Below are 13,068 nucleotides of genomic sequence, written 5' to 3'. Positions count from 1 at the left end.
AGCCTCATAGATTGTTTGTTTTCGCATCTTGTTTGTTTCCTCATCATACTGTTTTAACAGTATTTGCTATCTTTTACTATATATAATGATACGAACAAACTAAAAAAAAAAATAGAGAAAAAAAGAAAAAAAAAAGACAAACTAACTAATTAACAGCTATGTAAATAAGCTTCGGAATCTTCAACGATAGAAGATAAAGCTTAATCAATTAATAGTGATGAAAGCACCGTGTACAAAAAAATAGTCTTGTTGCTAACAAATTAAGATAAAAAAAAAGAATTCAAAAAATTGGAGTTGGGAGAAAATTAAAAAGGAGAGAAATTACACATTAAGAAATAAAGAAGTTAATGGGATTAACTATATTTTTTATTAGATCTTTTTTCATATAATTTACCGTAATCTTGCTACATGTATAAATGGGAGACTAACTTTCTAGAAAAATAACTCTAATTTGTTAAAACTCTAAATAAATAAATTATTTGGAAATATTTTAGAAGTTTTGGAGGAAGTGGGGTTAATATTCAATTGCCCTCCAATCCACCCAGCCGCTCTTTCCACAAATGGTTGGACTCAACCAATCACTATCGTATGTCTTGGTAGCCATGACTACTTCTTGCGAGCCATTTGAAAATTTTAATAGAGATGGCAATTTATGATCTGAACTATCAATCTGATCTGAAAATGATCAGTTTTAAGTCAATTCAAATCTGATATAAATAGATTTGGATCATAAATAGATCAATTTATCTAAATATGTTATTTAAATAGATTAGGTTCATGTTTAAATGTTTACCTAGTTTAATCTATTTTGATCTATTTAATAATTGGATCACATCATGACCTGATCTATTTAATCCATTAAAATCCACTTAATTTATTTTGAACCTATTTAACCAATTTCTGTCCTATTTAACCCAATTTGTTTAACCTATTTATTTCACTTAAATCTATTTAATTTATTAAGACCCCCTGAATTTGTTTAACTTGTTTATCTTGGCTTGGCATGTTTAATAAACGAGTTATATAGATTGAATTATATTATTTATTTAATAAATAAATCAGGTTCAAATCTAAATTTTTAACCTCTTTAATTATATGTCTGGTTTGGACTAATAAATATTTCATTTGACCCGTATCTGATTTGATCCGACTGATTGCCACCCCTACAACTCCAGCACATCGGAACAAGTTGGAGACGTGGAGTTGATGATGCCATGATGTGACCTGCTAAGGGCATTGTACCATCTCTTTGTTGAGAGCTTCACGAGAGAATGCCTGAAATATAATTTTAGGAGGCATATTTGCAGATGTTACAATATTTATTTTTCCTTTAACGGGAGATTAGTACCCAAATAAGATGAGATCTCCTCTTGTAAAATTTCTTTTTCATAGTGAAGTTTGCATGTCCCGTGGAGACGAACCCTTTTTTGTGACTGATTCACGTAATTTTATTGTTTTTCTTTTATTTTGTTTCTTCTTTCATCCTGCTGCATCGCGTAGTACTGAAAAGATCTTAGAAGGTGGTGTCCAGATCAGACATCCACCCAACAACCTGAAACTACTTATAGGGACTTTTATGGGACTAATGTCATCATATACCATGCACACAAATAAAAGATGCAATAAGAAAATAAAGGAGATTATATTGAGGCAGATCTTCCATCATCATCAAAGTTCCATGCAGTAATTTAATTCCAGCAACAGGGTACGCAGTCGAACAAATCAGCACTACTAGAAAACATAATATATTACAAGACAGCGACAAAGCATCAGTTCATTCATAAGATTAGAGATATCCTTACAAGACAGCGGCAAAGCATCAGTTCCTTCATAAGACTAGAGATATCCGCACGCTGTCATTGGTACAAAGAAAAGAGTAGGGACCCAAAAGCACATAACAACAGATGCCATCATCAATAAGATGATCCAACTTCAGCCCATGCCCCTTTTCTCTTCACATCCCTTTACAATCTTTGTGCAAAATTCAGAATGAAATAAAAATGAAAACATCAAGTCAGAACTTTAATCCAACCCCGACCCAGTCATGTATCAAAGCTGCCTTCAGCTCATCAAGCAGTTTAGTAGCAGGAGGATGCAAGGCAACGGCACCACACTGAGGGCTTGAGTACTTGCTAAACACCACTTTCAGTTCGGTCTCTGCTGCGTTGGAATGAAAGCTCACTAGATGCTGTGCACAATCCCTGTGTCCAAACATGGAAATTGGTTTAGCGACCAAGCTCAATACTTTAGATACAATAACGGGATAAACTGAAGTCAAGGTCGTGGATACTAACAGCAACTGCAGCTCCGAGAAGCCTGTGTGATGCTTGAGTGTTTCGCTCCAGAAGGGAGTCTTCTTGAGTGTGCACCGTGCCGCATAGACAGCAGAAGCAGCGATCAAGGATGGGCAGTACATGATCATTGAGTAATGCATCAAACCCAGCTCAGCAAAGAAGAAGGTCAGGTGCTCCATCTGCGAGTATAAACAAAAGAATAAAAAATTATTGAACTGAAACTGCCACTTCTAAAGACCACACAAGTCAAAGCATCTATCGTTCTCACCTCTTTATCGGCCATGGCTGCTTTCAGAAAGCGCACGAGGAACATGTAGGGCGTGGGAACAGTTAAGTTCCATTCAAGTTTGTTCAGAATTTCTTTCTCCTTGCTCAATATCTGCTCTCTGCTATATGTGCTGTCCAATATGCATATGAAGTTGCTGACCTGCTCTAAACCACAACCCAGTTTCCAGTACTCAGTAATCGTAATAATACTAATAAAAAGAACATTTTTATCTATAGAACATCGTAATTAGTACCTCTGCAGCCCGTATATCCTCATACTTGCAGGCAATCAGCATGGCACTCACACCCACAAGAGCCAACTCCCTCCTCCGGACTGTTTCCATGGAAAGATACCGATCAAAGATGTAAAATGTGAGATAGAGGATCTCAGGCATCAACCCAAACTTATGGTGTACCTCAATCAGCCATTCAGCCAGAATAGCTCTTTTCTCTTCATTGATCTCAACTTGGGACTCCATGTAGTCATTCGGTCGGTTAGAATTCTGAATTAGTCCAAGGAACAAGCACTCGTCAGCTAAGATAGGTAAAATAAATGGATGCAATGGATATTTAAATAGAGGAAATATATAACACCTCCGCAAGTTTGTAAAACTTGTAGATATCTTCAACATAATCCACGACAGCTAACTGATCATGGGCATCCAAAGCATCAATATCGTGAACCTGATCTTTTGGCTCATTTATGTCAGGACTCATTTCGATAATTTCCTCAGGCTCGACGGCACTGCCCTTTCCCACTGCTACATCAACCGCCACAACCACTGGATTCTGAAAATCACAAAGGTGGAATTCAAATTCAGTCCATAACTAGATATTGTGATACAAGAAAATGGGCTCATTGAGGTGAAAACTTGATAAAGACCACCATTTATACCTTATCAGCAGTGGCTATAGTAGCTAATTTTGCATTCGCCGAAAGATGAGCACCAGAACTTCTAGAAATACAAGAATGTATTGGATGTTTTAGACCACTTAAAGCAATTCTTTTGAAGTAATTTAAAGAACGTAGAGCTGCAGTCCACCTGGTCACAGGGCGAGAGATCTGAGGCTGTGGTTTCCTGTAACCAAGGCAAAGGAGTTAAATTTTTTTTTTTTTTTAAAAGTCACAAATTTTTTGTAGCTTCTGAGCAATTGTAGCTGAAACATCCTTACCCCTCAACACCACGGACCATTACAGGATTTCCAATGTCTCCTAGTGCTCGACGGTTCTTTCCGTCTCCTCCAGCTGCTGCTTTCTGTTTGACAGTGGGAATAGGGCCATCACCTAATGACACAGGATATAAATCAGAAGAATTAACGTAGAGGAGAAGACAAACAAAAGTCCTAAAGAAGGGAAGAAAGAAACAATGGAACAAAGGCCAAAACTTGGTAATTCATTATTGAACCTTTTGCTTTTACGGCACGTAGAAGAGCAAGAACCCTAACATTGGAAGGCAGAAGAATTGGGAAAGACAAAGTCGGTAAAAGCTTCAGAAATCCCCAACCCTTGAGAAGAAACAAAGGCACATGGAAAGATTTTACCACCAAATTTAACGTAAGGAACCCCAAATCAGACACCGCATGAAGAAAGAAAGGCCAAAGAACCAATAAAAGGTAAGTGGAAAGGGGGAAGAGAAAGAAAAGAAAAGATTTTTCCACATAGGAACAAATGAGAAACCCTAAAAACAGCATCAAGATAGATATGGTTCGAGAGGGTCGGGTGCAAGGGGGAAAAGAAAGCAAGGAAAAGATCTTTCCACCAAGAAACGCAGGAAATCCCGAAGAAACGCCATCAAGAAAAGGGCTTTCTCTCACAAAACCGTTCAAGAAACCAATTTAAGAGATAAAAAGAGAAATGGATTAAAGGAGGTGGGTTTCGAATTCTCGCCCACCTCTCTGATGCTGAGGAACTACGACATAATGCATCAATGCCATGGTTTGCTCTCCTCCTCCTCTTTCTTGGCTCGACAGAACCGAAGAGAAGAACGAATGGAGGCGAGCGCTCGGCGACTCCACGTCGCTGCTCAGATTCACCACAGCAGGCAAGATCCCGTCTCCAAAGCTGCAACAAAGAGAAAAAGAAGAAGGACAAGAGAGGAAGCCCTTGCTATGCGCCCTCCCGAGCTTCTCTCTGGTTTCCCTCCGTGGCTCTTCTGAAAGTTTTGCGAAACAAGAATTAAGGGGAAAGGGAAGAAAAAGAAGTCGGCACGTCGGGAAGGGCTGGGAGCGTTCGGTCGGGCGATTGGTTTAATATTCGTGCCGTGTGTGAGGTGTTCCGTCGAGTGCTTCGGAGCAAACCTGGGCTTCCGACCCAACCAAACGGATGGTTCGGTTAATTGGTCCCAAATGACGTTTGATCAGGACAAGCCGAGCGATAAGTCCAAACAATAGGCGGTCGCCGTTAAAACTAGAGAAATCAAAAGTAAAATAATATATAAATAAATAATAAAATTTAAAAAATATAATATAAAAAATAAAATTGATAACTCGTCATGTTCTAGTCTCTGAGTTGAGAAGTCATTTCTGTATCCTTCGTAAAAATTGTTGATCTTCTTTTGCGACATCGATTTTTCAATCATGCATCATACTGATCTCCAAGCACCATAAATTCGTATCATCCGTTGTATTTCTTGAAGCAGCCATTGCATGGCCCAATGGTTGATTCACTTGAATGAAGGCTGTTGGGATACACCGACCGATCCCTTTTACGTCGACTCACCCTCGGGTCTGTCCGACCGACGCTCGACTCTACCGATCGCACCGACCGACGACTGCCGACAGTAGCTACCGACATTATCCGACCGAAGGTGTATCGATCGAACAGACCTATTCTGTTCCCGACTAGCCGAGCGCGGAGTCCAAATCACCGACTCACTGTCGGGGGTGGCAGCCGACGTCCGACTTCAGCAAGGCATTAAACCGGCCGACGCTGTCTCTGAGTCATCACCCGACGTCTCGACAGCCGAATACCGACGTATGGTCGGCCAGCCCGCCCAAGGGCCGTACGACCGCTATGGGCTGTTGTCTTGTCAAGGCATGCTGTGCAGTCACCTTGGGGCATTGTCCTGCTGAGGACATGGGTTCGTTCTGACAATCCGCGGCGATTTGACAGTCCACCGCGATTTGACAGCCCGCGGTGATTTGACAGTCCACGGCGATTTGACAGCCCCCGACGATTTGACAACTCCCCAGTTGTCTGCACCATTAATGGTGGGACCACGCCGCGTTCTACTATAAAAAAGGGGTAAGGCAACAGTCTTGGTAAGCTCTCTGACGCTCCCTCCAGCTCCCAAGCTTTCCCTAGCCCTCTCGAGCTGGGCCTCTGGTTTTTTGCTGTTGCCTAGTCTCTCTCTGACTTGAACGTCGGAGGGTCCCCGCCGGAGGCATCTCCGGTCTGTGAGGACTTCTCTTGCAGGTGTGCGACCTCGGCGATCGGACGACGGAGGATTGGCCGCAACATATTTGGCGCGCCAGGTAGGGGTACTCGATAGAGGTAAGCCAGCGAACTCCACAGAGCTTGAAAAACCTCTCGAAATGACGAAAACCAGAGCTCAGCGATCGAGAGCTACTAGGTCGGAGAGGCACTCTTCCCATCGGAAAGAGCCCTCTCCTTCACCCTCCATGGTGGAGTCCAGCTCTCCACACCCGGTGGTGACCACGGAGGCACAGATCGCGGCGATCGTGCGGCAAATGACCGTTTTGACGGATGCGGTCAAAAATCTCCAGTAGCAATCGTTCTGACGGAACAACCGGTGGCGCATCCCATACCGTCCAGAAGCAGCCGCCGACACCCACGTCCACTTTCATCTCCTCCTCAAGAGCAGCCATCTCACCACTCCCACCAAGAAGGGGGGAGGCGGCCACAGCGTCACGCCCGTCGGTCTCGACATCCCTCCCCTTCCCAGCTGAAGCGAGCGAGGAGGGAGAAGCGGTCGCGGACGCCGTCTGCCTCACTTTCAAACTCATCGGGAGGATCGACTCCTGGAGTTTCTCAACACCGACGGTTAAACGACTACGAGCGCAAGTTTGAAAAAATTGACTGTCGGCTTGCCCAGCTCCAGGCGGATGGACAGAAGTCGTCTAACGACGTCGACTTTCAGACCACCCAACCTCTCTCCCGATTCATCCTCGACGAACCGATCCCTAGTCAGTTCAAGATGCCTCACGTGGAGCCTTACGACGGCTCCACCGACCCAATTGACCATCTGGAGAGCTATAAGGCTCTCATGACAATCCAAGGGGCAACCGATGCCCTCCTTTGCGTCGGCTTCCCCGCCACACTCCGCAGAGCTGCCAAGGCCTAATACTCCGGCCTCCGATCGAAAAGTATCCACTCCTTCGGACAGCTCGAACATTCTTTCATGGCCCATTTTAGCACCAGTCGGAAGCCGCCGCGAACCTCAGACAGTCTTTTCTCCCTCAAGCAGGGAGAAAATGAGACTCTACGATATTTTGTGGCCCGATTCAATGCGGCCACGCTCGAGGTCCGGGACCTCAACGAAGACAAGGCTATTTCGGCCATGAAGAGGGGGCTAAGGGGGTCTCGCTTCAGATACTCCCTGGACAAGATCCTCCCCCGAATGTACGCCGAATTGCTGGAGCGTGCATATAAATACATGCACGCAGACGAAGGAGTTTCCGACCGACGCCTGACCGAGAGCACGGGCCAAAAGGAGAAGCGCAAGAAAGATCGGGCTCCTACTGAACCTAGCAGGCCCCCGACCGACAAACGGGTCTCACCCCGACGGTGGAGCCCGAGATCGCCCCGACTGTGAAGTCCAAAGCTGGTGCATCGCAGGTATGACTCCTACACTCCCCTCTCTGCTCCTCGTGTGCAGATCTTGATGAAGATTGAAGAAACGAAATATCTGCGACGGCCTCCGCCTTTGAAGGCAAAAGGCCTCAATCGGAGAAGGTACTGTCGGTTCCATCAGAGCCACGGTCATACCACCGAGCAATGCATCCAACTCAAGGATGAGATAGAGGACCTCATCTGACGAGGCTATCTCGGGAAGTACCGAAGGGATCCGCTGGCTCGGCCCCTTAACGACCGACAACCCCAACCAACTAAAGAGGCGGTGAATAATCGACCTACGGCTGGGGTCATCAACATGATCTCCAAACGACTGGATCGGGGGACGACTACTGGAGAAGTGTCAACAAAGCAGCCGCGCCAGGACAATATAATCATCTTCACAGATGAGGATGCTTCGGGAATCCAAACTCCCCATGATGACGCTGTTGTTGTCTCGGCAAACAATCACGAATTATGATGTAAAAAGGATTCTTATCGATAATGGAAGCTCAACTAATGCTTTGTTTTACTCGACTTTTTTTCGAATGTGACTGTCGACCGACCGACTCAGGAGAGTCTCCACGCCCCTGGTGGGTTTCGTCGGAGAAGCCGTCGCAGTGGAAAGAGAAATTACTCTTCCCGTGACAGCTGAGACCGAACCACGACAGAGCACCATCCATATGACATTTGCGGTCGTCCAAGTACCTTCAGCCTACAATGCCATACTTGGAAGGCCCGAGCTAAATGCCCTTAGAGCGATAGTCTCGACGTACCACCTGCTGGTTCGGTTCCTGATCAAAAATGGAGTCGGAGAGATGTGCGGGGATCAACAAGTCGCTCGGCGGTGCTTCCAAATTTCTACTCAAAGCACTGAGTCGAAGGACTCTCTGACGGTCGACAAGCTAGACCAACGGGAAGAGGAGGAGTGGGGTGAACCGGCTAAACAGCTAATCTCCATCCCGATGACAAGAAACCCTGAGCAGGTCGTCTGGGTCGGGTCGCAGTTGACCGACCCAGAGCGACGGCAGTTGATAGAACTGTTAGAGAATAACACCGACGTATTCGTTTGGTCGGCAGCAGATATGTCCAGCATACCTCTGGAGATGATGACTCACCGACTTAACATCGCCCCTGGCGTGAAGCCGGTGAGACAGAAGAAACGGGCATTTGCTCCCGAAAGACAGAGGGCCATCGACGAGGAAGTGGACAAGTTGCTCGAGGCCGGCTTCATCAGAGAAACCACCTATCCCGATTGGCTCGCGAATGTCGTCATGGTAAAGAAAGCCAACGGGAAGTGGAGGATTCGTATCGACTACACCGACTTGAATCGGACCTGTCCGAAGGATAGCTTTCCACTGCCGAAGATCGACCAACTGGTGGATGCGACGTCCAGACATCGACTACTCAACTTCATGGATGCCTTCGCCGAATATAACCAGATCTGGATAGCGCCCGAGGACAAAGAGCATACGGCCTTCATGACCGCCAAAGGCCTTTACTGCTACAGAGTTATGCCCTTCGGTCTGAAGAATGTCGGAGCCACCTACCAACGCCTCGTCAGCAAAGTCTTCAAGAATCAGATCGGGCGCAATATGGAGGTCTACGTGGATGACATGCTGGTGAAGAGCGCACAGGCTTCAGACCATGTCCAAGACTTGGAAGAAATCTTCCGCACCCTTCGGCAACATCGGATGAAGTTAAATCCGACCAAGTGTGCCTTCGAGGTAGCTTCGGGGAAGTTCCTCGGGTTCCTCATTTCTCAACGAGAAATCGAGGCCAACCTCGAGAAGATAAGGGCGATTATGGACATGCGGCACCCGAACAGCAAAAAAGAGGTGCAGCAGCTCAATGGGAAGGTCATCGCGCTCAGTCGATTCATCTCTCGGTCGGCTGAGAGGTGCCTCCCGTTCTTCAAAATCCTGAGACAGACGAAGGACTTTTCCTTGCTAAATGAGTACCGGCAAGCCTTTGAAGATTTAAAGAAGTACCTGGCCTCTCCGCCCCTGCTTATGAAGCCAGAAGTCAGAGAAACATTGTATCTTTATTTGGCTACCTCCCCAGAGGCTGTTAGTTCGGTACTCGTCCGGAAGAGCGAGAGTCGAATTTACCAGCCCATATACTACACCAGCAAGGTGCTCCACAGGGCCGAAACTTGGTACTCAAGGGTGGAAAGATGATATTTGCCCTGGTCATATCCGCGTAACGACTCCGTCCATATTTCCAAGCACATGCCATCGTGGTCCTGATCGATCAGCCCCTGAGGGCGATCCTCCGTCGCCCCGACACATCAGTATGACTGGCGAAATGGATGGTGAAGTTGAGCGAGTTTAACATCCAGTACCAACCGCGTCCTGCTTTGAAAGCTCAAGTCCTGGTTGACTTTGTTGCGGAATGCCCGACAGCCGACCAAATGTCGAAAGATGGGAGCTCCAAAGAAGCTACGACCTCCGAATGTGACCCCGGGTCAACCTGGGTGTTACACATAGATGGAGGTTCCAATGCCCAAGGGAGCGGCGTCGGGTTCCTGCTCACCAACTCAGAAGGGGTGGTTACCAAGTACGTCCTCCGATTCAACTTCAAAGCTTTCAATAATCAAGCCGAGTACGAAGCACTTCTCGCTGGCTTGAGAATGGTGCAAGAGCTCGGGATCGACAACCTCAGAGTCTTCTCCAACTCCCAGCGGATCGTGGGATAAGTCAAAGGTGAATTTGAGGCACGGGACCCAACCATGGCAAAATATCTTCAGAAGGTGAAAGATCTCATGGTACACCTCAAGTATCTCGAGATCTCCCACATCTCTAGGTCGGAGAACGCTCGGGCCGACGTACTGTCCAGGCTTGCGACATCAGCCTACGACACTTTGGGCCGAACACTTGTGGAGAGTCTCGAGCAACCGAGCATCGACAGGGCTGAGGAGATACTGCAACTGACGACCGAGCCAAGCTGGATGGACCCGATCATTCAGTACCTGACTGACGGAATCAGCCTCGAAGACCCTACGGAAGCCAAGCGACTCCGATGGGTGGCCTCTCAGTACGTAATGATGGACAGGCGACTCTACAAAAGGTCGTTCTCCCTTCACTTGCTACGGTGCCTCAGACCGGTGGATGCGGACTACGCACTCAGGGAGGTGCATGAAGGGATCTGCGGGAGTCACCTGGGGGGCAAATCCTTGGCCTACAAAGTCCTGCGGCAGGGTTACTACTGATCCACCATGAAGAAAGATGCGGCTGACCTGGTTCGGAGGTCGAGCCATACCAGAGGTACACTAATTTGCAACACCGGCCCGCCAACCAACTGACTGCCATTGTCACCCCGTGGCCTTTCGCCCAATGGGGGATTGACATACTCGACCCTTTCCCTCTGACGTCTGGCCAAAGAAAGTTTGTAGTTGTCGCTATCGACTACTTCACCAAGTGGGTGGAGGCCGAACCTCTGGCATAAATTACCGAGCGTAAGATGGAAGACTTTGTCTAGAAGTCCATCATCTTTAGGTTCGGACTGCCGCATATCATCATCACCGACAATGGACGACAGTTCGACAACAACGACTTCAGAGAGTTCTGTGCGAGGTTTCATATCATGCACAAGCTGACTTCGGTCGGACATCCATAGTCCAATGGAGAAGTCGAAGTGGCCAACCAGACCATTTTGCATGGACTGAAGACCCGACTGAACACAGCCAGGGGCCTCTGGGTCAAGGAATTGCACTCGGTCCTCTGGGCGTACCGAACGATACCTCGTATCCCGATCGAGGAAACTCCTTTCAACCTGATCTTCGGAACGGAGTTAATGATCCCACTGGAGATTGGGCTACCATCAACTAGAGTCGAGCAATATGTGAGCAAGACAACTCTGAGTGTCAGAGAGCTGACTTGGACCTCCTTCCCAAACTCCGACATGAGGCTCAACTCCGCATGGCTTCCTACCGACAGAGAGTGGCCCGATATTATAACGCTAAAGTCAAGCCGAAGTCCTTCAGACCCGGAGACCTGATTTTGAGAAGGGCGAAAGTCTCGAAGCCTCAGGATCAAGGGAAGCTATCCCCGAACTGGGAAGAACCCTACAAGATAACCGACACTTGCAGGCTGGGCGCCTACCAACTTGAGACCCTAGAAGGGACAGCTATTCCCCGAACTTGGAATGCTGATAACCTGAAATTGTATTATCAATAAACTCCGTACGCCCTTCTTGCTCGAAATACAATACGATTTCAGAACTCCAGAGTCTGCAAAGTTTTGGCCCTCCGTCGAGGGTCGGCTCTCATCTGAAGTACGAGCCTCGACGTCCCGACTTGAGCCCTACGTCTCGTCGGAAACCTACGCTTCAATCGTCGAATCTATGACTCGATCACTGAATCTACGGCTCAATCTACGTCCCGATCATCGATGACATATCGGATTCTAGAATAGAGATCGAAGGAGTGAAATGACTACAACGGCCCCCACCTCTGAAGGCGAAGGGCTTCGACCAACGCCGTTGGCTAACTTGCTAAACTTTCGACTAAGAAAGGGCAAAATACCAAGATGACTGTGACGTTCCTGCTCGACCAAGATCTGGGCAATGGGTATTCGACTTGCGACGAACCGACCCGATCACGATCGGTCGAAGGATATTTGGCTTGCCACCATTTATCGTACGTCCCAGTGCACACGCCCGACCAAGGGTCGGACGATGGGTATTCACTTGCCATCGTTGCCCTATCCGAATGCGTCGGATGCTACTCGACTATCGGACTCTACAGAATGGTCATGTCGATGAGCCACGTTTGGGGATTGGCTGACACCCGACCCCATGTGCGCACCCGACCAAGGTCCGGGCGACAGACGCTCAACCTACGATCTGTATGGCTCTCGAACATCGGATCCTGAGCAGCCTGTGCTGTAGTCGGAATGCCGACCTATGATCGGGGCTTGTTCTACCCTTAGCGGGGCGCACGCCACTGATCACTTTGATCGGCTATGCTGGATCCTACCGAACGTCCTAATGGGACATGCCAGAACTATGACCTATGCACCCAGAGATGGTTCGGATGATCAAACACATTCAACTACAGGCGGGAAAAAGTGAGAAGTCTTTGATTTTTACTAAGTTAAAATTGGGACGAATCCTGATTATAAAATTGGGACGAAGCCCGATTACAGATATCAAAGACTAAATGAAAAGCAAAAAAAGTACAAAGGTAATGGAGCAAACACTCCGACTATTCGTTGGAGTCAGCTTCTTCCACTGGGTAGAGCTCGAGAGCAACTGGCGTGCCCGTTCGGGTCAGTGAAGGGTCGCGGGTTGGAGCCGCCTCATCCTCGATGACTCGCTCCGTCGGCAGTGGGTCAGCCTCTCCCTCTGCCGCTTGGTCCTTCGACCCTGGAGGGACGATCCCGCTCAAGTCGAGCTCCGAGTGTAGACTCTGGATCGCTTCTCGAGCATCCTCGTACCCCACCCGGTAGGAGGCAAAGCCGCTCTCGAGGAGATCCTCCCGGTACTCCTCCGAACCATGGAAGTCCTCTACTGCCCGACCTAGTGCCTCCCTGGCCGACTCCACCTCCGCCTTCAGTATGTCGGTGTCGGCCTGGGCGGAGGACAGGTTCTCCTCAACCTTGGCCAAGTTCTCAAGGCTAGCGTGAAGCTGTTCGCGCTCGGCCTCGAGTTCCCTGACGCAGCCATCCCGCTCGCACCTAAGTCAGTGGATGGAGCGGGTCTTGCACCGAACCT

The 13,068-nt window shown here is 47.8% G+C and overlaps 1 protein-coding gene across 3 annotated transcripts; it reads right to left on the bottom strand.

Annotated features, from left to right (window-relative positions):
• Positions 1-1,729: 1,729 nt before the first annotated feature.
• On the bottom strand, positions 1,730-4,772 carry LOC109506613 (G2/mitotic-specific cyclin S13-7). 3 transcript variants are annotated; one of them, XM_073248796.1, is made up of 9 exons: positions 4,454-4,772; positions 3,735-3,846; positions 3,605-3,640; positions 3,457-3,517; positions 3,156-3,350; positions 2,816-3,064; positions 2,563-2,721; positions 2,295-2,473; positions 1,730-2,201 (listed from the first exon to the last, which is right to left on the bottom strand). In XM_073248796.1, the coding sequence occupies exons 1-9, from the start codon at positions 4,494-4,496 to the stop codon at positions 2,015-2,017; spliced, it is 1,221 nt and encodes a 406-aa protein (XP_073104897.1). In that variant the 5' UTR covers positions 4,497-4,772; the 3' UTR covers positions 1,730-2,014. The 3 variants fall into 3 exon arrangements, with proteins under 3 accessions (XP_073104897.1, XP_073104898.1, XP_073104896.1); XM_073248797.1 differs by having other exon boundaries at positions 3,457-3,514; XM_073248795.1 differs by having other exon boundaries at positions 3,457-3,640.
• Between the last annotated feature and the right edge of the window lie 8,296 nt (positions 4,773-13,068).

Source organism: Elaeis guineensis, chromosome 14 (assembly GCF_000442705.2).
Source record: "Elaeis guineensis isolate ETL-2024a chromosome 14, EG11, whole genome shotgun sequence".
NCBI lineage: Eukaryota > Viridiplantae > Streptophyta > Magnoliopsida > Arecales > Arecaceae > Elaeis > Elaeis guineensis.
Note: the sequence above shows the minus strand (reverse complement) of the source record. Positions and strands in the feature narration are given on the sequence as shown.